At 42.9% G+C, this 25405-nt stretch overlaps 2 protein-coding genes across 4 annotated transcripts in view; both read right to left on the reverse strand.

Moving 5' to 3' along the window:
- NCOA4 (nuclear receptor coactivator 4) overlaps positions 1 to 14458 on the reverse strand; it is a 22837-nt gene extending 8379 nt beyond the window's left edge. For 2 of the 3 annotated variants that reach the window (XM_024121445.3, XM_007115808.3), the window contains exons 1-2: positions 14353 to 14458; positions 342 to 496 (exon numbers count right to left, since the gene is read on the reverse strand). In XM_024121445.3, coding sequence (XP_023977213.1) covers positions 342 to 482 — 141 coding nt within the window. In that variant the 5' untranslated portion in view covers positions 483 to 496; positions 14353 to 14458. The remainder of the gene's footprint in view (positions 1 to 341; positions 497 to 14352) is intronic. The other variant, XM_028481516.2, reaches the window with a different exon arrangement.
- Positions 14459 to 16291: 1833 nt separating this feature from the next.
- MSMB (microseminoprotein beta) lies at positions 16292 to 23435 on the reverse strand. The gene is given in 4 exon segments (XM_028481931.2): positions 16292 to 16777; positions 20950 to 21055; positions 22120 to 22216; positions 23183 to 23435. Coding segments are annotated over 4 exon segments (441 nt in total). The 5' UTR covers positions 23291 to 23435; the 3' UTR covers positions 16292 to 16647.
- Positions 23436 to 25405: the final 1970 nt, after the last annotated feature.

Here is a 25405-nt window from a genome sequence, read left to right on the forward strand (position 1 = left end):
CTGGGCCCGTGAGCCATGGCTGCTGAGCTTGCGCGTCCGGAGCCTGTGCTCCGCAACGGGAGAGACCACAATAGTGAGAGGCCTGCGTACCGCCAAAAAAAAAAAAAAAAAAAAAAAAAAAAGCACACTGGACTGAATTCTCTAAGGTGGTGCAGGAGTTTCCAGACTCTTCTAACATCTGCTTTATTTTCCCTTTGGAATCAAAGGCACCAACATTTCAGGCAGACCATGCAAGGCATGGGGTAAAACTTTTGGGTTTGGAGAAGCCAATCCCTTCGCCATGCTCTAACCAGCCCTGTGATAAGAGTTCAGACAAGGGAAAAGAAAAGCACACATCACACCTCTCGCAAGTTATCTTTAATTTGCTGTTCAGCCCGGAGAACTCCACCAATAGCAAGCTCCAAGTCCCTCCGTGCATCACAACACCTCAAATGGGGTTCTTTATTACTGGAGCAGCCACTCTGGTCCTGTGAGGTACTCATTCTGCTCCCTGTTCCTTGAAAAGAAAAAAAAAAAAAGAAGAACAATCCAAATTGCACCATAATTACAACCAAAAACCACCCTGCAATCATCCCCCAAATGATTATTCCAACCAGCTCCCAGTTACTAACTACTTAGATTACTTCCAACATAGGACCTGGTACACAGTATACCCTTAATAAATATTACCTCCTCTTCCCCGCCCACCACTACTGTGTTCCTGCCCAAAAATCCTATGCATCTACTTTAGTTACACTTTACATGGGAACAGATATTTCTGAAAAAATACACTAAATTGCCTGAATTGATAGGGCATATAGCCTCCAAAAAGTTAAAAGAACACTAGATTGTTTCTATTTACATACCTGAAGTCATAGGGGGCATGTGTTCTCGTTTTACAGATTTAGAGCTGAAGACTAAAAGGTCTAGAAGGACCCATAATTACTTTAGAAAGAAGCTGCAAACCAATAACCTAATACAGAGTTTAGAACATTGTTTAGATCTGGCATTAACCTAAATTTATTAGGAGGATTAAATTTTTTATTTCCCCCCCTTTTTTATTTAGGAAGAACTCAGGGATGCCTTCATAGCTAGGAAGCTCTCAGGAATGTACATCTGACAAAATAATTTCATGGGATTCTGCTATAAGGGAGGTACTTAGAGAAACTGGTATGGGAAACCACAGAGAGTTTTCTAATAAGCATAGGAGAGAAGAAACAGAAGTGGAAAAATACCACATAACCCAAGATATAATGATATGAGACTGGGACAGAAGACTGTCAGAAAAGCAATGAAGCAAAGCTTGACAAAAACTGCTGGAAGAACAGTCTGATGTCTATCCTGGATAGAGCTAGAATCAGAGATGGTTTCTAAATACTTACAAAAAGAAAGCAGTGATCACAGTAGCCCAGCATGGATTCACTAAGCCCTTTGACACCAAAATTATTTCCTTCTTGGGTAGTTTTACTAAACTGGCCAGTCAACGTAATCCTTTAGACACGATATATGTGGACAATAGTAAGACTTGTGACAAGGTTGTATACCATCTCTGTGGACAAATTGAACATGGGCAAAACAGGCCAACTAAATTGAATCATAAAATTATTTTTTACGAAGTACTCAAAGGATAATGAATTGAAACCAGTCTGTTAAGTATTTAGAGGTATGCCCGTTTTCCCCAATTACTCAACTGTTTTCCCTAATTGCCTGGATGAAAACACAGAAGGCAGACATTAAAGTTGGAGATAACATGGGGCTGTGACAAAAATAGATTCCAAACAATCTCTACACAGCTGTTAAATCTTATAAAACAAAAATGTAGATTTTTTTTTTTTACTTGAACGGGGGAGGGCAAAGTGGAAGAGAATAAATGTAAAAGGAAGGAGATTTTTAATTGAAAGCAAGCTCTATATGAGTTAGCAGTGTGCTGGATCTCAGGGGAAAATTACTTACATGCTATTTGACTACATTTACCAAAAGTATAGCGTTTGCCACTAATCTGTTCCATGTTTATTAGACTAATTTTGAAATTTCTTTCTGAATAACAAACTTCAGAAAGAGGCATTTAGGAAAAAAAAGAAAGGGGCCTCAAAACCATGGAAACTTTCTCCAGGAAGGGAGGCTGTTTAGTCTAGATAAGAGAAATCTCTGGGAGGACAAGATTACTATTCTGGAATACTTGGAGACCTGTCAAATAGAATTAGACCTGTTCAGAATGACCCAAAGGAGTACAGGAGGATTAATAGGAGACATCTGAGGCAACATATAAAAGAACTTCCTAACAGTCCTGAAGGAAACGGCCTTCTCAGAGAAGCAAGCCAGCTTTCGGCTGAACAGCAGTCTACACAGTGCAAATGGCTGACTGCTCATCCGAGACACAGGGAACTCTGGCCTACACCGCACCTTTAAGCCGAGGTTTAGGGCCAGGTGGCTAGCTAGAAGCTGAAACGGGTCGAACACTGTGATTCCCCACCCTCAGAAATAAGACAGTGGGAGGAAGAAGCCCAGTAGGCTTTCTTTTGACCATCTCAGCAGAAAATTCACATTCAGGAACTAGAGTTCCTGACAGTCAGTAAATTTTCTAACTTCCCCCTGCTATTTTGTTGCCACAGTCTGTTTCCCCATAACGATCTCTAAAATGGAAGGGCTTCATTAACTGGATTCGACAGGAATCCCCTTGGAGATTTTTTTCCAACCCTTGAAACACCAGCTGCAGCTACTTTGCTACCTTCTTTTTCACACTGTAAGCTGCCCTGTTTTAAGCATACCATTAGTGTGCACTTAGTGCACACTGTAGGTACTTTGAACAATACCTGCATAAGGAGTGAAATGCTGGCTCATATTCAGAGAGTGGAATGTCACCTCATTACCACAAGTTGCTTCACTTTTCACTTAAGTTACTTATATGCAAAGCACGCTTAGCTGTCTTTCAAATGTATTAACCAACTTTCACTTGTGCCAAATTTCCCATTCTTAGGTCCTCACCATGTGTGTGCAATGCCACAATGCCTGGCACAGTGTAAAATTTAAACAATAACATTAAGTCAAAATGTTACTTCACAAGGTCAAAAACCCCAGAACTCTAGATCACGTGGGAGACATTCAAATGCATACAGTGCTGACTTGGAGAAGTCTTCTCAAGTCCATCACAAATACTATACAACTGCCTAACAAGAAGAGAATATGGCAAAAGTACACAAATTGGATTTTCCCCTTATCAGCTATGGATAGAAAGCAGGATGAGATTTAAAAGTTACAAAACTGATTTTCCCCACATATTTATCCCTTGTTTTCAAACTAAAATGAGTGTTATCCTTCAAAACAGTCATCTTGTTAGAGTAGGGTCTTTAAAGCCATTAAGAAAACCTGTTTCATTCCTTTACAGCCAGCCCCAGGGATGTCTGTCCCTTTGCTGCCCTTGGCTCTGACCCTCCTCCTCCCTGTGGAGCAGTCAAGGGGCAGTCAGCTTCCATAGCTTAAATCCCAAGAAAGAAGCTGTGCAAAGGTTTGCCTTCTTGTACTGCAGCGAGGAGAGAGCCCTCAGAGCTGACATCAAGAACTCCACCACATGGGTGAATTCAAACCACAATAAGGTGAAGCCTGACCTAGCTTTATGAAATGTCACATCCAAAGAGACGTGTATGAGTTATCTAGCTCATATGGTCAATTTCAAAAATTCACCATTCCTTTCAGGTTGGAGAGCCAATGTAGCAAGCATGATGTTTAAGAGATTACTCTGAGGCCTGACAAACCAGAATTCCAGCTCCATCTGCAACCTTCAGACCCATGAGCGAGTTAACTTCTCTGGACCTCAGTTTCCTCTAGAAAAATGTGGACACTGACAGTAGCTACAAAGTGCTGCAATGAAGTTAGAAGTTAAAGTGAGACAATATCTGCCTTTAGGCACTTAACCCAGGCCCTGCACACTGTACTTTTTAATGCTTTGGTTGTTTTTGGTTAGCTGAGTTATGGGGACCTTAAGAATCTCCACCTATGGACTATATAGAAAGCAGCACTGAAGCTAGAAAAGGTTTTCAAGTGAGGAGGCCCTGACTTAGAATCATTTAGCCATTAATCAATGCTATGACCTTGGACCATTTGCCCTTTTTGAACCTAATGTCCTAATTAAACAAGTGAGGATAACAGTACTTACCTCATAAACTTAGGGGTGAGGATGCGGTACTTGTTTAATAAATATAGCTCCCCATATACTCTCTCACTATAAAACACAGCAAAAGGCAAGTTGTTTTTATGGCAAAAACTCAGTAGTCTAAACTCTCTAATATATACCAAGTATACACATACTTTTGCCTGTTTTCTTACCTGTAAAAAGATTGGACCACATCAGCTCTAATTCTAAAATTCAGATCAATGAAAGACTACTAAAAATGTCTTTTTCTCTTCACCTTTATAATCCAAACTACTGTCCTACCACCTTCAACAGAGGATTGCCTTAAATGTGTATTTTTTTTTTTTTGAGACAAGTTAAAAGTTTAAGTGCTTTCTAAAACTTCCCTGCCTCTAGGGTTCCTGTTCTAGGTTTTGGAGGAGAGAGATCGAGGGGAAACACACACAACCCTCAAACAAATAAATAAGGCTCCAGGAAAACCTGGAGCTTTCCTCAAAGAAGAGTTCCACAAACTATGTATACCATACTTGCACAATGCTTTGCACAAATCTAGTTATGAAATCCAAAGATCATGGAACCAGAATTGAGTAACTAAACCACAAATGAAGCTAAGTCCTTATCGTATGGTTTAACCATAAAATTTCCAAAGAGCCATAACCCTCTTGTGACCGACACAAACCACAATTTAAAGTTGGAAAAACCTTAGCTATCTCTTTAGTAGACTACTCTCACTATACAGATGCAGCCACAAAGCCCCAGAGAGTTTAAATGACCCATCCACAGCCATTACACCTAGATTTGGGTTTAGAACTAGGGTTCCTAGGGTCTACTCCTGGATTCTCTCCTTCTGACCAGCTTGTTCTTCCTTTAGTGTATTATCACCCATAAATTCTTTTTATTTGCCAACACTAAAGATTAAAATTAACATTCCAATGGGTTACTAATGGAACACCTTCCATTAAGAATCTCAGTCCATTCTCATAGTCCTCAATAAATTATAACAATTTTTCAGAACCGTCTTCCTTAGATAATGCTAACAAAAATAAACAGCACATCATGATAGACTCAGAATAATCAAAACACTTCCAAGATGAAGGACAGGAGCAAGAGCCCTGGGTTCTGATCTTACATCTTATCACAACCATTCCGCATTCCATTCCTCTGTCTGAATGAAGGCTTATATCATTTCTAACTGCACCTTCCAGGTCTCACTGCTTGTCCCCCCTTCCCAAATGGCCCTCCTCTCCAAAAAAAGGTGTCCACTTTTCACTTATTTTCCTAGCATCTAAATCACTACGAAAAGACCAAGCCCTTAAAAAAACAGACCCATAAGATACTTACTATGTTCTATGAATTACTAAATTCGAAACACTAACTGCCCATTTGGTTATCTTTGATAAGACAATATATATCAGAACATCTGTACAAATTTTCAGAAAAAAAATTATAGTAATAGTCCGCATGCAATTTTGAGACATTTCAAAACATGTTCTTTCTTCTTACTGTCAGTTTTTAAAAAATAAAAGGTTTTTTTATATCACAATTCATTAACTCAAAGGTTATCTATACGTATCCTATCCTAACCCTTTAATTCTTTAATAGTTTCTGAAATTCAAGATCTGATTCTTCGTAATTTTTTTTAAAAACATGTAAATAAAGGTTAATTCCTGAAGAAACAAACAAAATAAGGTAATAAATTCACGATAGCACATTTTAAGATCGTTTAACACTTCAGACCTTACTGCGCTCAGATCTACCTTTATACATGTAACTATGAGCAATCAATTGCAGCACTTCAACTTTCCGAAGCAGTAACTGAAAACTGACCACAATATTGGTCATTACCATCTAATGCCAAGTAAAGCGTTTCTAGTTCAAAAGCAACAGTGACTCATGAGACTTTCCAGGTTCCCCAACACTTTCTAGGAACACAGTCACCCTAAGAAGCCTGGGTCCCATCCTCCCTGGAAGCCGTAGCCGCACGTTCACTCTCCGCTTGAGAGGGCACGAGCACCGCTCTGTACGCATGCGCACAGCACCGGCCGCAGGGCCCTTCCCAGCCCGGCAAGGGGAGCCCCGAGGGCTCCCGCTGCGGCCCTGGGCTGCCAGACGTACCTCCTTGCAGGCCAGGTCCCCGCCGTGCGAGCTGCCCGGCAAGCAGAACGCTGCCTTATCCACGACCACGATGACAAACGTTCCCTGAACCCTCAGGCCGCGCCCCGCCCGCGCGCCTGGCAGCGCCCCACGGGTGGGCGGGAACGCGCACGTCTGCGCCGGGGTGGGGCCGGAGGCTCCGCCCACTCGGGCGGCTCGCGAGACCCTCCAGCTGCCCGAGGACGCCCCACCCCAGCCCCCCGCAGCCTCCCGCAAGGCTCCGGCGTGGCTCCAAGCCGCTTGGGCTCCCGGCTGGATGCCACTATCCCCGCCCTACCGCTCAGGGCGAAGGCAGCTCGCAGAGCCCCGAGGGAGGCCAGGGGCTCCTCTCCATCCTCTCCTCGGCCCACCTGCTCCAGCGCTTAGCCTGTGTCCACCCCGAATCGCGCCCGAAATCGTCAAGACGTCTTTAAGGATTTTGCTGCTAATCACTACAAAGAAATAACAAACGTGGGCCAGTCAGAAGGCTTCCGGAGTTATTATTGGAATGTTCCTGGCCAGTAGCTCCTTCCTCTGAGATGACCACTGTCAGCCTAACTGAGGTTCAAGCCCTGGCTTTTGTTTCAGGCTCTGACATCTCACTTCTGTGACATACCTCTACCTATACCCCAGCGTCCCTCTGTCTCTCTCTCAAACACACTCCCACAGGGCCTCAATCCAGTGCTGCATTTAACACTCATGGATTCTTCTCATTCAACAAGCTGACTGAGCACCAACCAGATGCCAAGCTCTATTCTAGGTGCTGGGAATACAATAGTGAAATGAAAGCTCCACCAGGAGAGACAGTAATTCAGAGTAGTTAAGAGGATGAACTCTGGAGCTAGACCATTTTCATACAAAACCTGGCTCTGCACTTAGATGCGGTGTAACCTTAGGCAAGTCACTTAACCAATCTGTGCCTCAGTTTCCCCATCTGTAAAATGAGGACAATAATAATGGGCCCAACTCAATGAGAATTATATGAATTAATATACAAAAAAATGTTTAAGACAGTACCTGGCACATAGTAAGTACTTCCTATCTGATGATTATCATACTCATGGTACTCTACTTTGATGCCCTTTTCTGCAAAAATAATCCTCAAAGTCTGCATATCCCATCAGACCAGAGACAGCCTTGTCATTCCCTTCCATTTTTTTAATGTAAAATACTTACTCTCATCTATGCATATGAAGCTATTTTCATAAACAGTAAGAGTAAAGCAAAAGCACTTGACAATAAGCAAAGGCCAGTGGACACTGAAGATTATCACCCTCAATTAAGCATCCCTCAGATTTCAGATGAACAAAGTTTATGGAAGTGCCTGCTTTATCTGTGTTGCACAGTTTCTGGGATCCCACTTCAGACATTCACCACCAAAAATAATGAGAAAACAGCTTATCTCTGAATTCAAAATTTCTTCATTGGAGAACATATTTTGTGAAGATACATACCTCTGAATGATGAAAGTTAAATTTTGATAGCCCTTTTTATTTATACTTTAAGTCAATGGCTAGAAAAAAGGAATTCTCAGTCTGTAAAAATATGACTAAGGTCAAGAACTCTCACCTCTCTTTTATATGCCACTACAAAGTAGTTACAATGTAAATACAGTAGGAACTTTGTTGACCATCACCTACATAACCAGTGGTCTCTATGCCCTCTCTAAAGGATCCTGGCCAATGCCTCAGCACACTACATGCTGCAGCTCTTCTTCACTTGAACTTACACAGTTACTGAGAGTCGGTGTTATTCTGTTTATGACAGCTTTAGTTGTTACTATAACGATATGATTTACTAAAGAGTACATAAATATAAAAAGACTGGGGAGAGAAAAAGTCATAAAAATCTACAAGAATTCTGCATTCAGACTTTGCAGGCACCTCTTTACTCCCTTAAGCTTTGTTATTTGCCCTGGCATATTTATGAAATGTTTAAGTTCTAAAGGGGAAAAAGTCATAAGGCATTTTACCTCTCTTATGTTTCAAGATTTCTATACTGTCTCACAACAAGAGAACCATTTATTTCCCGGTAGATTAGTAGATCATCTCATCTAAAGAGAGCATAAACTATAACTCTCCAATGGTTCCCCCCTGCCTACAGGATAAAGTCCAAATTTCTTTTCTTTTTTTTTTTTTTTTTCCGGTACGCGGGCCTCTCACCGTTGTGGCCTCTCCCGTTGCGGAGCACAGGCTCCGGACACACAGGCCCAGCGGCCATGGCTCACGGGCCTGGCCGCTCCGCGGCATGTGGGATCTTCCCGGACCGGGTCACGAACCCGTGTCCCCTGCATCGGCAGGCGGATTCTCAACCACTGCGCCACAAGGGAAGCCCTCCAAATTTCTTTAATAAATAAAGTTCTCTGTCTTCTGGCTTCAGCCTGACTCTCCTGCTGTCTCCCCAGAGCAGCGCACACACCGTGATCTTCCAGACAGCAGTTCCATGCATAGACCAGGCTGGTTTGCCTTGTACAGCTTGGCTCTCCCAGCTCTCTCTGCCAGCAAAGCCAGTTCCTCCCCTTCTCCCCACCTGTCTGCTTTTCTGACTATGCTTAAGTCACCAACACTATTAAGCCTTTCCTGACCAAGCATCCCATTCCTCAATCGTTTTGACCTAAAGAGTTAACTGCTGCCTCCTCTGGGCTCACTGTAATCTATGTAAGTTTCCAGCATGACACCTATAACACACATTATCCTTACTGTTACATGTCTGCCTCCTTAGCCTGAGAGGTCCCCAAGAGAAGGGACCACATATTATTTGGCTTTGTACACCCTAGTGCTGAACAGACTGCCTGCTATCGGTATCATGGCATTACCAACCGCCCTTTACATTCTATGTGCTCTATTGAATTGACATAAAGAGAATGGTGTCCCTGGAGTTGTGCAGTGCTGTAGCCCTCAACTCAACAGAGGCTTAATACATGTTTGATAAATGGATGGATGAATAAATGATAAATGAATGCTCAATTTCAGACCAGCCACAATAACTATGGTAGAATACTGCTTCAAACATAAGTAATCAACTTGATGTCCCACTAAGGCCTGCATTAATTCAGGAGGGTTTTTCAGAAGTAGAAATGTTTCTACCATAACTATTACTTTTTGTTCTCTTTCAAACAAGACAAAACTAGCAAGGATATTGCTACTGAAACTATGATTCCAGGATAGGCATTGATATATTGTGTCTTTCCTGATGCCAAGCCCATCAAAGCCCAGCTATACAGATTCACAAGCACCAGCTGATTTGTGAGTTAAAGGGGAAACATTAACTGTATTCACAGTCAACTCTGGATTTTTTTTCTCTGATTTTGCAGTACCACAGAAATTCCAGCTGACATCACAGAAGTTTGGTAAGCTTTCAGAAGTAGGGCTGTGCCCTATCTTCAACTTGAAACTTCCTGCCATAATATAGCCAAGGTTAGGAAAACATGTATTTATCTACCATCACAGTAATAATATCATTTTATCCCTGATTTTACATGGTAAACACCTTGCAATTTTCCCCACAGAAGTAAACAAGTTATAAAATATTTTCCCTCCTCTAAAGTCTGGGGGACTAGAAAATATGCCAAAATAAAACTCAAAATATACCTGAGATCATGTTCTTATGAAATCTGTAATTGTCCAAGTATTAGAAGACCTAATTTCTTGTCTATGAGCAACTGACAAGCAAAAACATTTTAACCTATGTTGCCAGTTACTCACTCCTTCACTGAACCAAATTGTTACATTTGTAAAGGACACAAGGCAACGCTAGATAAGAGGAATATTTAGCACCCAAACATAATCCTTGCCTCAAAAAGAACATCTTGATTCCACTGTATAATTGAGCCAAGCAAACTCAGGGATGACGACATGGTGATAAGAATGGCTAAGAGAGTTAGAATGAGCATTCATGTCAGTAGCAAAAAAAAAGCACCCTCAAGATAACGTTTTGTTCACTTGCCAGTGAATCTATTTAATTCAAAGAGTTAAGGATGACTTGCTAGGATTTGAGGTATGGTAGGCTAGGTGGGAAGTTTATAAATTATGACTGTAATGTTATGATTTAACAAGCAAAGAAGACAAGCTGAGAAGGACTATATGGCAGCTCCTCTAACTGACAAGCATAGATAGAAACACTATTAAAACAATTCACCAGAGCAAAAGTGGGCAACTTGGCCTCCTTATCAGCCTAGGCCACCTGCATTGTTTACATCTTGTATGTTGCAACAATGTATTTAGACATACCTATATTGGAAACAAAGCCAAAGTGAAAACCCCGAGCAAAATTTTAAGAGGGCCAAAAAGCAGCAGGAAGAATAATAAAACTGCCATGGAAATCTATAGTTCCTTCATGAAACTGAACTTAATCCAGTATATACATATTGGTTGGTCCCTTATCATAATCACTTTAGACTTGCAACCTAACTAGTAAGTATACAGAGACACTGAATTTACTGATTTCAGTAATACTCAGAAGGTGCTCTCTGATCCAACAGCACATTCCACTGTGTATCCTGCATAGTGACAGGTCTTCATTCTCTGAGGCTGGAGCTGCTCCTCCAGCATGCCTCAGGGCCCTTGCATTTATCCTCCAGATATTGTGCCCACTCCTCTTCATTAGTGTCATCGTCCTCACTATCCTATGTAAAATTAGTCTTCCCTCCACACCCCCCTTAATAAATTTTATTTTAAAATTATCTCCATAGTATTTATCAGTATCTGACACGTAGAAACCATTTATTTTCTGATCCCACTTCAGAAGACACACTAGAAGATACGTTCCACACTGGCAGGGACTTTGTCTTTTTGTTCACTGTTATACAGTAGATGTTCAATAAATATTTGTTGGAAGAATGGATTCAGGGACTTCCCTGGTGGTGCAGTGGTTAAGAATCTGCCTGCCAATGCAGGGGACGTGGGTTCGAGCCCTGGTCCGGGAAGATCCCACATGCCGCGGAGCAACTAAGCCCGTGCACCACAACTACTGAGCCTGTGCTCTAGAGCCAGTGAGCCACAACTACTGAGCCCCTGTGCCACAACTACTGAAGCCCACACACCTAGAGCCTGTACTCCATCCACAACAAGAGAAGCCACCGCAATGAGAAGCATGGGCACAGCAACAAAAGAGTAGCCCCAGCTCGCCGCAACTAGAGAAAGCCTATGTGCAGCAACAAAAGACCCAATGTAGCCAAAAATAAATAAATAAATTTATATTAAAAAGAAAGAATGGCTTCAGTAAGTATTTAATATATCTATGTGACAAGACTTTTATTTTTACACATTATCTCATTTAGTCCTCACAAAACTTTAAGGTACATACGCACTATCAACACAATTTATTTATTTATTTTAACATCTTTATTGGAGTATAATTGCTTTACAATGTTGTGTTAGTTTCTGCTGTATAACAAAGTGAATCAGCCATCTGTATACATATATCCCCATATCCCCTCCCTCTTGCACCTCCCTCCCACCCTCATCCCACCCCTCTAGGTGGTCACAAAGCACCGAGCTGATCTCCCTGTGCTATGTAGCTGCTTCCCACTAGCTATCTATTTTTACATTTGGTAGTGTATATATGTCCATGCCACTTTCTCACTTCGTCCCAGCTTACCCTTCCCCCTCTCTGTGTTCTCAAGTCCATACCCTATGTCTGCATCTCTATTCCCGTCTTCTTGCCCCTAGGTTCATGAGAACCTTTTTTTTTTTTTAGATTCCATATATATGTGTTAGCATACTGTATTTGTTTTTCTCTTTCTAACTTACTTCACTCTGTATGGCAGACTCTAGGTCCATCCACCTCACTACAAATAACCTTAGGTTGCTTCCATGTCCTGGTTATTGTAAGTAGAGCTGCAGTGAACATTTTGGTACATGACTCTTTTTGAATTATGGTTTTCTCAGGGTATATGCCCAGTAGTGGGATTGCTGGATCATATGGTAGTTCTATTTGTAGTTTTTTAAGGAACCTCCATACTGTTCTCCATAGTGGCTGTATCAACTTACATTCCCACCAATAGTGAAAGAGGGTTCCCTTTCCTCCACACCCTCTCCAGCATTTATTGTTTGTAGATTTCTTGATGATGGCCATTCTGACTGGTGGGAGGTAATACCTCATTGTGGTTTTGACTTGCATTTCTCTAATGATTAGTGATGTATCAACACAATTTTAATAACAGAGAAACTAAGGCTTGACAAGTTTAGATATATTACCTACAGTCACAGGATTCCAAGTAAAAGAACCAAGATTTAATGCCAGATGAGTCTAAGGTGTCCAACCACACAATGTATGTTGAAGGGATCATTTAGGTGTCAAGATTTTATTATCTCTTTTTATTCATTCAACAAATATTTATTGAGTGTCTAAGCTGACACATACTGTGATAGTCCCCAAGGACACAATGGTAAACTTGCCATCTAGAGGAAAATTTGTGCCACTGAGTCACCGAAAACTAAGAAAATAAGAAAACTTTGAAATAGACTGCGATTTAGAAGTCCATCAGCAGCAACCACTGCTCTGAATGCCTTCCAGTATGCCAACACTTACTCTAGGAGGGAAATGATCATAAAACACTAGCCAGGAAGCTAGTGGAGGAGGGATATGTATCAGAATCGCCTGTGCAGTTTTATGAAGCCCCTACACAGGCTCCTGAGATTCTGGCACAGCTAAACCGACTGAATCTTAATAAAATGTGGGTGGGGTGGGGAAACCTATGTAATTTTAAAATAAGATACCTCCTCCCTCTTTGAGAATCACATCTTACTTTCCCTGCATAGCTCACCAGGCTTCTCCACTTTTGAAATACCTCTTTGCCCAAAAGTAATAATATAATTGTAGAAGTTTATTTAAACACAAAATACAGTTATCATAAAACCACTAGGTTTTCCCTGGGGACCCAAGGACAATAGAAAAGGAGGAAGGAATATTAAAATGTAAGAAATGTTACCGTGCTAGACTTTACATATACCATCTCACTTACTTAACAAATCTGCAAGCTAGCAAACCGTCAAAGAGCAAACGAAGTGACTTGCCTCAAAGGTACATGCACCACACCCCCCACCTCCATTGCAGCATTTGGGTGCGTCTTCCTCAAAGGCTCTGAGATTCTTTAAAGTTCAGAAATGTCACATTAGTACCGCTGTGCAGAAATGAGCCAGCTATGATTACCTGCCCCGTTCTCACCCAGGAAGTAACTCAATAGTCCCTACAACCATACTTCCATATTACCAAGTAGGTGGTTCAAACAGTTATGCTATGGTGAACCTTACCCTGATTAGAAAACAACACAAAATGGTACGGTGAAAAAAGCTCTGCCTTTGGGGTCAGACACTAGCACTCCGCCTTCTGCCATTCTTGATCGCATCACCCCTGTTGCATCACGTGACACTTAAGACTATTTATATGATCATTGTTGCTCCCGCCACAAGAATTTAGTTCCATGAAAATAAGGGCTGTGCCCATTTTTTTTCATCGCTATATCCTCAACACCCTGAACATACAGGCACTGAATTAAATAATTGTTGGTGGAATGAGTCAATGAACCAGCAAGCCTCGCTTTTCTCATCTGTAAAAAGGAGATAATGAAAGTACCTCTCGGGACTGTTGGGAGAACTACAAGCACTTTACGGTAAGTGACGCTGCGCTGGCAGGTAGAGGGCCGAAAAAAACGTTATCTTCGCGTTTCCCCCCAACAGGCTAGGAATGTATATACTCTGGGCCCGTTCGGGAAAAGAGGCCCCTCCTTGCTCCAAGTGACCCCGGCGAGAGGGAGCAAAAACTTGGGCGCTGTCACAGCCGGGGCCGGGGGGCGGGCGGGCAGACAGCCGTTGGTGGTCCCCAAGCCAGAGTGTCTAAGGACGAAGAAGGGAGAACAGGTCGGGCAGGGAGAAAGAGGTGGCCCTCAGGCCGAGAGTCGAGGGCCAGAGAGAGGAAGGCAGGCCCAGGCCGGCGGGCAGGCAGGAGGAGGCCGCCCTCGAGGCAAGGGGGTCGAGGGAGAGGCCGGCCTCGAAAGGCAGGCCCAGACAGGCCCGGGCCGGTCCGGTACGCGGCCTTGGCGCCCCAGACCGACCCGCGGCGTTTAGAGAGGGAGGAGGCACGCCCGCCCCGCTGGCCCCTCCGGTTCTTACCACCTCCGAGTGCAGCTCCGGGAGTTCTGAGGAGACCTTGGCGGACAGAGACACTGCCCGACACGAGCCAAGGACCTAAAGGCAGACTTCTCGCGAGAACACAACCTTCCCCCCCACGCCTCTTACCATATGTTTGACAGTCTCGCGAGATCTCAAGTCGAGTCGGCCTAAGGTCCTTTCCTACCCTCCAGAGGGCGAGAGCGCCGGCGCACAAGTTTTCCTGGGCCGCGGATCAGGGTCCTTTCGCCGTTTAGGAATAAATAAGGTTAAGTGAAAGAAACATTTGTCGAAGGCAAGCTCTGTAACGAGGACTATCCTAAGTGATTCTCTCACACTAGATGTCCTCACAAGGCAGATATTATTTATAACGTACAGATGCAAAAATAAAAGTCAGAACATACAAAGGGACAAAGTATGATTCCATATATATGAGGTACCTACAACAGCCATATTTATAGAGACAGAAAATAGAATGGTGGTTGCCGCAGACTTGGAGAAGGGAAGTTATTGTTTAACGAGTACAGAGTTTCTGTTTGGGATGATGGGAAGTTCTGGATATGGGTGGTGGTGATGGTCGCACAGCAATGGGAGTATACTAAATGCTGCTCAGTTGTACACAAAAATGGTTAAAATGATAAATTTTATGTTATGTATATCTTGCCACAATTTTTTAAAATTCAGTAAATAAATAAATAAATGTCAGAGTCCAGGTTCCAAATTACACTGTCTGACTTCAAAGCATTTTCTGGTTTGCACCATATCACACACCACACAGTTTTCTGCACTCCACATTCCACCACTCTGTACCTCCCCTCACATTTTGGCATTAATTATCCACATTGGAATTTTATTTATTTGTTTGTTTATTACCAGATGTTAAAATAAGAATCTTTCTGTCTTAGTTCTGACAGAGGTCCCCAATACTAGCTGCTAACTGCTCCTCAGATTTCCCATCTGAGTAGGATTTGCAAAGGAAATGATTGTAATTGGGTTTTATGCATCTCACCCAAGAAAAACAAGGGGCAAGGCTATCTCAGCAGACAGCAACAGGAAACATAGGTTCAGATGCAGAAGCTAAAAAGGCTCTCATGGTCTGTGATTAGGAGTGGAGCTGTGGAGAAAGAGGAGCTGTAGGGAATATCAGAAAGGCCCACAAAAGCCTCATGAGGAAGTAAATCATCTTAAACACTGCCACAGGCAGATGGAGCCAAGATGACATCATACTGTCCCTCATTCCCTCTTCAATTCAGAGGCAGATTCTGGATTGAGACTTTTTTTGTAACTAAAATGACCAAGGCACTTCTTTATTATCTTAGGGTGACCCAAATCTAGGAGCTGCCTAGATTGCTCAACTAGTCCACATAGTATGTTTGCACAGGTGGGGTTAGGGGGCAGAGGGGAAATAAAGCTCTTTACTGATTGCCCATGGATTGTTCAACAGAAGGCTCTTTGATTGTTTGTGATCTGTCACGTACACACACACCCAACTCTAAGCCCCAAGAGAGCAGGGACCTGATCTCTCTGGTTCACTATTGTATCCCCAGGCCCAGAGCACTGCCAGGCACTCAGTAAGGACCTGCTGACTGAACAAATGTTCTGTAACACAAAAACAGCAAGAGATGATCAGCATTGTCACTGTTTTAAGTCCCTAAGTTTTGAGTACTGATACTGTAGCCCTGCACCCAAGCCATTCCCCATCTACAAGGCAGGACTCCTGGCCTCGTAACACCCCACTGGGCTGCAAGTGGGCTTAGAGGCACTTCTTCCAAGCTATCCTGCTCTAACCTGCTCTAACCTCAGGCAAATACAGATTCATATGAGGGACACAGCAGATACTCTCTGAAGAACAGGAAGGAAGGATAAACATGAAAACCTCATAGGAAATAAAGGATCTGATTTCACCTTTAAGACACATTTATATTTTTAATTTTTCACCGGATAGTGGGACACTGGGGCAGCAGAGCACAGATCTATCAGAAGCAAGAGAAGCAGCAGTGCTCTCCTGAGTACAGCATGCACGCATAATGATCTATGGGAGTGGAGGGAAAATAACTTTTATTCATATTTATTTTTGTCTCCTTTAAATGTTTACATGCTTTATAATGTATTATCAATGCGTACATAATTTATAAACTAAAAGTATACACATATTCAAGTGTTTGCTCAAAACATTTTTGACTGGTAGGTGGGGTTACACAATCATAGACTATTAGAGGCCATTGGAGAATGACGCCTGGCCTGGGAGAACCTGGGCGCCCCCCGCAGGCTGGGAGCTCTGGGCCCATGAGAAGCACATTATAACACCCATCCGCTGACAGCACAAGTCTTTTCTGGGTCCTCCTGTTCCACCACTGCATAGGTGCAGGTCTCCTTGTTGAAGATTATCTGGCACTTGTTTGTGTCATAATCCACAGGTACAGCAGCACTGTCATTGAGACAAGAACAAGGCCTGTTAGAAGGAATAGGATGTCCAGCCTCCCCAGGGCCAGCTTTGTGCTGGAAGCAGCCCGCACTCCAGGTGTCTGGGGTGCCCCTCACCTATTTAAGGTCACCCCTTGTCTGGGAACCCCAAAATGCCACCTTCAGGAATCTGCACCCATATATATATATAGGACCTAGACTATGAACACAGACCATCCCTGACATTGTTGCTAAATTCCATCCTGCACACACAGGACCACAGCAACTTCCAACAGGCCCAGGGGCAGGTCTGGACTCCTCTGAGTCCAGGCAGCTTGCTTCAGCCTGGCTCTTCTTGTCCTCCCTGCTCAAGAAGTAGCCAGCAGTACTGCTGCTTGAATGTGGGAAGGGAATGGTTGTCCCAAGCCTGGCATAGAGGCTTGTTAAGCCAGGAGCTGGCTCAGCCAACAGAAACAATGAGTCACTCCAGGCAGGGACCATGGAGCCCTGGGAAAAGCTGATGAAAACTGGAAACAATCTCCCTGGGGAAAATCCACCCACACATTCAAGGGTGCCAACAATTTTACGGCTCATTGCCCTCTTGAAACCCAACTGTAAACCCCAGATTTAAATTGCCCGTCCCCAAGGTGTACACAGAACAGCCATCCCCAGGGCCCTTTGTGACAATGTTTCCTTCCACAAGGTGACCCTTGACTTATTTTAACAAAAGAGGACATTTCAATCATCTTCCCAAAGGGTAATCTGGAAACCAAAGGGAAGACTGGAAGAAGCTTTTCCCAAGGCACCTGGGGTAGGTGGCCTGCGTAGTGGGGAGGCCAGAGCAGCCTGGGCCACCAACCTCAGCCTCGACTGCCACTAGGCAGCTTCAGATCTGGACAACGGCCCCTAGGGCAGGGGTCCCCGACCCCCGGGCCAAGGACCAGTACTGGTGCGCGGCCTGTTAGGAACCGGGCTACACAGCAGGAGGGTGAGTGGTGGGCGAGCGAGCAAAGCTTCATCTGCGGCTCCCTATCGCTCGCATTACTGCCTGAACCGTCCCCCACCACCCCGCCCCCCTCCGTGGAAAAATTGTCTTCCACGAAACCGGTCCCTGGTGCTAAAAAGGTTGGGGACCACTGCCTTAGAGAGTGCAATGGGTTAAAAAATTCTCCCAGAGAAAATTTAATCAAAACGTGTATTTAGCTATCATAAAAAAAAAGTTCATGAGAGAAATTTCATATGTGGTGAGATAATTATAGGGGAAAAAGGAGTTGGCGGCTCTGAGCAGGAGAGAAAATATGCCCCTTTCCTGCATGTGGAGCGCTATGCTAAGTGGGATAGGCAATGTGGCAGGAAAGAGGGAAGGGGCTCTGTGGGCCCTGACTCGGAGTCAGTTACTGTCCCAGGCTTGAGGGACATATAACTGGCATAGAGAAGGCGTTAAATCTGTTTTAAGTTAATGAATTTATATGCAGAATCTCATTTAACTAATTAATTTATTTTTTTGGCCACACTCGTGGCTTGCGGGATCTTAGTTCCCCAACCAGAGATTGAACCCAGACACTCAGCAGCGAAAGCGCCGAGTCCTAACCACTGGACCGCCAGGAGCCCCCTCATTTAATTCTCATATCCACCTGATGATCCCTATTTTACAGTGAGGAAACTGAGGCTCAGAGAGATTAAGAAACTTATACGGGGCACACAGCTGGTATACAAAGGAATGGAGATTCAGACTTAGTTACTTTGGCTCCAGCATCGAGCCTCTTCCCACTTCACTGTTTTCCACACTAGGTCCACAGGACCCCTAGAAGAGGGTCATATTGACGTGGCTGTAATGATGCATCACTGAGTGGGATGGGAGGGTGTCAAATCCAGTTGACAAGGATGCTTTGGCCACTCTGGAGGTGCACTCTGATGTCAGAGAGGAAGAGCTCACTAGACCTTAACTTTGCTGATACAGTCGCACTCCAGAGTCACATTGACACTCGATACAAAGACAATATCAAATTTCAGGAGCACAAAATCAAGGTTCAGTTGTAATACGCAGTGACCCAGCCAAGGCAATACCTGCAAACCTGCTTCGGGCAGCCAGACATGCAGTCTCTGGATCTGATATTCCTCTTGTTCCATTTAGCACTTAGCATGGGGCATGCTCAACAAATGTATTCAGAACTTTCCAGATACTTAAACTTCAGTAGCATTCAGATGTTCTAAGTCAAGTGCTTGCTCTTCTACTTCCTGGTGGTATCGTAAGACTCTCTGAGGCACTTGTTAAAATTCAAATTGCATGGCCTCCTATAAATTCTGATTCGGTAGGTTTGGGGGTGGGCCCCAGGAATCTGTATTTCATCAAGCCTCTCAGAGGAGTCTGTGATCAGGCAAGTTTGGGAAACACTACTTTATGCTAATGCTTCTATCATCAAAGCCACTCCTGTTCTTGCAAAACACTATAGGGCCAAGGCTGATGTGAAGACATCAGATGGATGGGGGGGCGCAGGGGAGTGGAGGTGGAGTGGCTGATTCGGATGTAACTACTGTGGAAATAGGGCCATGCTGCAGATACTCTGTTTTATTGGCCCAAGTACCAGAACTTTGGAGTCCACAGTAACCCAGCAGAAAACATCTGCGCGACCTTTGGGCTGACGTGAGTTAAACTTGAGCAGTGAAGCAACTTCGGGTTTAGAGTACAAGGTTCACTACAGATCATCCTTTACTCCTCACATCCATTCCCTCTGCCTGTGTTCAGAGCCACTCCTGTTCCCGCAAATTGCCATGGGCCAAGCAAGACTGAAGTGAAAACCAGCTCACTTCTAGAATAGCTTCAGACTACTGGGTACACTATCCTGTCTTCAGCAACCCATATGGATTTAGATATTTAAAAATAAAGGTTATTTATCAATATTCAAAAACAACTTAAAAGAAATAAGACTGAGGTAGAAGCAACCCATTAACAGATGCATGGATAAACAAAATGCGAGATATACAATATATATAATTTAATATATTTAATATACATGTTTTTACTTTTTAAGGCTGAATAGTGTTCACTGTATATACAGTGAACACTATTCAGCCTTAAAAAGGAAGGAAATTCTAAGACATGCTACAACATGGGTGATTCCAGAGGACGTTACATTGATATAAGCCAGTGTAGGGGTTCAGGACAAGCCTCCCCCAAATGTGCCACTTTTGCATGAGGATTTTTCTGAGCTAAAGGCAATAGACACCTTGCAGGTTCAAGAGAAACTACTGCCCCACTAACTACCTAGGTAGTATTAAATTGAGGATTCTTCCCAGAGAAGAGTTATTACCAGAGATAAATTTTATTTAAGTGACCCCATTTATATGTCATGGTAAACATCTAATTACCAAACATATACTCTTATTCTTATCATCCTGTAAATGACTCTCCTATCCTTGGAAGCCCCAAGCCCCTATCCCATTCCTTAGCTCAGGATGGCATATATACCTCATTTTACCTGCCTTTAGGTTTCTGTCTCTAAACCTCTCGTGTATATGGGTTTCCCACATATATGAAATTAAATTTGACTTTTTTCCTGTTAATCTGTCTCATGTCAATTGAATTCTTAACCAGAAGAACCTAGAATAGTGGAGGAAAGTTTTCTTCCTTCTCAATACCAGTCATAAAAGGACAAATACTGTACAATTCCACTTAGGGTTGTCGAATTCATAGAAACAGAGTAGATGGTGGTTGCCAGGAGCTGGGGGGAGGAGGAGATGGGGTGTTATTGTTTAATGGATATGGAGTTTCAGTTGGGAAGATGAAATATTTCTGGAGATGGATGGTGGAGACGGTTGCACAAAATTGTGAATGTACTTAATGCCACTGAACATAACTTTTAAAATGGTCAGGGACTTCTCTGGCGGTCCAGTGGTTAAGACCCTGCACTCTCAATGCAGGGGGCACAGGTTCAATCCTTGATCAGGAAAGTAAGATCCCACATGCCACACGGTGAAGCCAAAAAACCCAAACAAACAAACAAAAATAAAAAAAATGGATAAAATTCTAAATTTTATGTTATGTATATTTACCACAGTTAAAAAAAAAAGAAAGGAAAAGAAATAGGACTGAAAACTAAACCCCCTTCGGGATGTGATTTTGAAAGAGGGAGTAGCTATTCCTCAGACAGAACAGCAGCTGCCTCCGCCTCTCAGCCCTGTTGGCTTGAGACTTATGTGTTGCAACAGTTAATTCCACCTTGGTCACAAATACACTCCTCAGAGCTCTCGGTCTTCTACTTTGAGTTCAGCGGGTGTATGACTCCATCGAGATCCTTGCATTCTAAAATAATACATGTGGTATCATCAGCACGGTCCCAAAGTCATGCAACCAGAACAAGGCTTGTAGGACACTGGGGCCAGCCCGTGCCCTCTGCACACCACCCAGAGAGGAGAATCTCAATGATTTTAAAGGCATAGAAGAAATGTGCTCAGGTGTTCACTCGTGGTTAAATTCCAGTACTATCCAACTCGTGCCACTGATCATGTTTTCTTACAGCAAGATTAAATCTATCCAGAGTTTGTTTCAGAACAGACATTTCAAGAAAATATAAGCCCCTCTCTCTTTAATCAGAGAGCTATTATGAGCCTAGGGGTACCTAGGGTGAATTTTTTTCTGCTATATTATGTCTGGATAAATGCCTCATTTCTCCTCTTCCCTTTGCTTTGCTTTTCAACCCCCAATGCACATGTGAAACATCTTGGGCATTAAAAAAAAAATCTATGCCTGGGTCCCAACCCAGAACCATGAAATCAGAATCTCTGGGCATGGGGTCCAGGCTGCCATATTTTTTAGAAAGCTCCCCCACCAGGTTCAAATGTTCAACCAAGAATGAGAACCACTGCTCTAGACCCATGGTGGTCCATGTGTGCTTGAGGGACAAGCAACATCAGCACCACCTGAGGCTGTGAGACATGAAGACTCTCAGTCCACTCCATGCCCACAGAATCAGAATCTGTACTTTAATAAGATTCCCAGAGGGTTTGCATGCACATTTAGAGTTTGAGCAGTACTAGAATAATCAATGACTCTTAACCCTAACTGCATGTAGGAGTCAATCAAGAAGCTTCTATATGTGTAGCTCCTATCCCAGTGATTCTGATTTACCTAGTCTTGAATGGAAACCATCTGAGCATTAGTAAGCTTCAAAAGCTCTCCAGGCAATTCTCATATAGCTAAGATTGAGAACCACAATCTTATTCAAATGGCAATTTGGAGTCCCTCATTTTACTCCATTTATGTATCTGCCCTAACCTTCTATCTTATGTAGATTTAAGGGCATTCTTCTGCCAACAGGTTATATCTACCAGGATGCAGTCAAATAACATGGAAAAGCCAGGACTTACTATTAGGTGTAGAGTTCTGATTAGATATGATATAGCACTGGGCATTGCATAAAGTCACGAAGGTGGCTAAAACCACGAGGCTACTCAGAAGAGCATTCTGTAATGTAAAGAAGGGTCAGGAAAGAAGAACGAATGAATTCAGTTGTAATCATTGACTGTGTATCCTGTATGGAGGTCCCTGCTAGGCTCTGACAAGTGGTTTGAAGGTAGAGCTTCTACCTTCAGATAATCTAGCAGAGGAACAAGATCTATACAAGTTACTAAAATAAACTGGGGGAAAAGCAAAATGTGAGTGAAAAGTCATAGAGCAATAATGTTAGTGTTCTATTTTATTACAGAGGAGGTTCAGGAAACCCTTGTGGATAAGAGATTTTTAGCTGTTTGCAGAGCATGTATAATTTAAAGGACAGAAATGAGAGAGTGAGAAGAGTTTCAGGAAGATAATAAAACATTGACAAAAATACGGAGACAAAGAAAACGCAATTGGAGACTTGCTGGAGCTAACTAGGTTAGTTAGAGTTCTTAGACCACAAGGGTAAGAACTTCATTTTCCAGATGATAAAGGCATCGTTGATGGCTGATGAACATATCAACTCATCTATGCTGATACTGGATCTGTAGGACAAAGGAAAGTATCAAGCTGCTCTTGTCATCATTTTGAGGTGAGCAAGCAAAACATACAAACAAACTTTATGGTGGGGATTTCCAAGAACCTTTTAAAAAGGAAGATGTGGTGAGATAGTCTTTGGGACGGTGTGATAAGCGGGTCTCATCTGCTCATTTGCAGCTGTTTCCTTCAAATGGGATGCAGTTTTACAGCACAGTGGTTGCCGGGCAGGTACCACCTGGTTTTGAATTCCAGCTCAGGCCACAACTAGCCATGTGAATATCTAACCATTCTAAGCCTCAGTTACCTGCTCTGTAAAGTGGAGATAAAAAGAGTCCTGTGGGAGATCTAGCGAACAAACTAGCAGTTACCAATGGGGAGAGGGAATGGGGGAGGGGCAATACAGGGGTAGGGGAATAAGAGGTACAAACTATTAGGTATAAAATAAGGGCTTACCTGGTGGCGCAGTGGTTGGGAGTCCACCTGCCGATGCAGGGGACACGGGTTCGTGCCCCGGTCCGGGAGGATCCCACATGCCGCGGAGCGGCTGGGCCCGTGAGCCATGGCCGCTGACCCTGCGCGTCTGGAGCCTGTGCTCCGCAACGGGAGAGGCCACGGCGGTGGGAGGCCCGTGTACCACAAAAATAAATAAATAAATAAATAAAATAAGCTACAAGGTTATATTATACAACACGAGGAATATAGCCAATATTTTATAATAACTATAAATGGAGTATAACCTTTAAACTTGTGAACCACTATACTGTATGTCTGTAACATATAATATTGTACAGCAACTATACTTTAATTTAAAAAGATAGTCCTGGGCTTCCCTGGTGGCGCAGTGGTTGAGAATCCGCCTGCTGATGCAGGGGACACGGGTTCGTGCCCCGGTCCGGGAAGATCCCACATGCCGCGGAGCGGCTGGGCCCGTGAGCTATGGCCGCTGAGCCTGCGCATCCGGGGCCTGTGCCCCGCAACGGGAGAGGCCACAACAGTGAGAGGCCCGCGTACCACACACACAAAAAAATAATAAAAAATAAAAATAAAAATAAAAAGATAGTCCTGTGGGGAGGATGGAGCGATGCATATAATATGCATGATGAATGAGACATGTGCTACACACACACTCTCGTAGACCCCGATTTTGACACCCTCCCCTGCAAAACACATACACAATTTTTGTGGTGAGTAAAGCAAATAGCAGGATAAACTTTGGGGAGGAAGTCATGGAATTCATAAAAACATGTTCCAAGCAATGATTAATTAATGTGGCAATATGAAGACAATTTGGAAAATGGTTACAAAGAAAAGTAATATGATACTGTGATTTTTAAAAAATATTGAACCTAAAAAAAATGTATGCGGTGAGAGTATTTATTCTGTAAGATGTCTAAAATTAATTATGAGCTGATGCTACTTGAAGTAGTGTGTTACTGATATAAGAATAGAAAGACAAATAAAGGGAACAAAATAGAAAACCCAGAAAAAATATATATTTATTTATAAATAAATATATATATACATTTACTATAAAATAAACTTAGTCTTTGAAATCTGTAGAGAATGATTATTCAATAAATGGTATTAGAACAAGCGGTGAACTATTTGAGGAAGAAATGAAGTTAATTTTCTACTTTAGTTCCCACAATAAAATACATTCTAAAAGGATTCAAAGGTTACATTTTTACAAGATCATAAACTAATCACAGAAATATAGGCAAATATCTTATTCTAAGCATAAAAGGAAAAGAAAAGAAATAGATTTGAATATGTAAAAGTTGTAAGTCATAAACAAAATTAAAAATCAATTACCAAATTTGGAGAACAACATCAATGTATGAAGAGTTTCTATATATCAATAGGAAAAAGAGAAGCATCTTTAGTTGAAAAATGACAAAGGAAATAAAGTGGCATTTCACACACACATGCACAGACCCTAATAGAAATGATGAATAAATACATGAGAATGTTCAACTGACATATAACACAGGAAATGTAACCATGTAGATAAAATAGAATCATAATGGGATGGCAAGAATAATTATTTAATTTCTAATACCCAGAGGAAAATAGAGGCATATATGGGAAGTAAAATGCACAAGAATGGGGACTTCCCTGGTGGCGCAGTGGTTAAGAATCCTCCTGCCAATGCAGGGGACAGGGGTTTGATCTCTGCTCCAGGAAGATCCCATATGCCGAGGAGCAACTAAGCCCATGTGCCACAACTACTGAGCCCACGTGCTGCAACTACTGAAGCCTGTGCACCTAGAGCCCGTGCTCTACAGCAAGAGAAGCCACCGCAATGAGAAGCCGGCGCACTGCAACAAAGAGTAGCCCCCACTCGTCACAACTAGAGAAAGCCTGAGTGCAGCAACAAAGACCCATTGCAGCCCAAAAAAATAAAAATAAAATAAATTTTAAAAATTTTAAAAAATTGCACAATGATGGTTTGTATTGGAACAATTTTTATGGAGTGTATATCCAAAATCTTAAAACTACAGTATTTGCCTTCATCAGTTCTAAGTCTTTTCACTTCTAAGACTTGATCCTAAGAAGAATGGCACAGGGCTTTCCCTGGTGGCGCAGTGGTTGAGAGTCTGCCTGCCGATGCAGGGGACACGGGTTCTTCCCCCGGTCCAGGAAGATCCCACATGCCGCGGAGCGGCTGGGCCCGTG

The sequence above is a fragment of the Physeter macrocephalus genome, chromosome 20, assembly GCF_002837175.3.
Source record: "Physeter macrocephalus isolate SW-GA chromosome 20, ASM283717v5, whole genome shotgun sequence".
In the NCBI taxonomy this organism is placed as follows: domain Eukaryota; kingdom Metazoa; phylum Chordata; class Mammalia; order Artiodactyla; family Physeteridae; genus Physeter; species Physeter macrocephalus.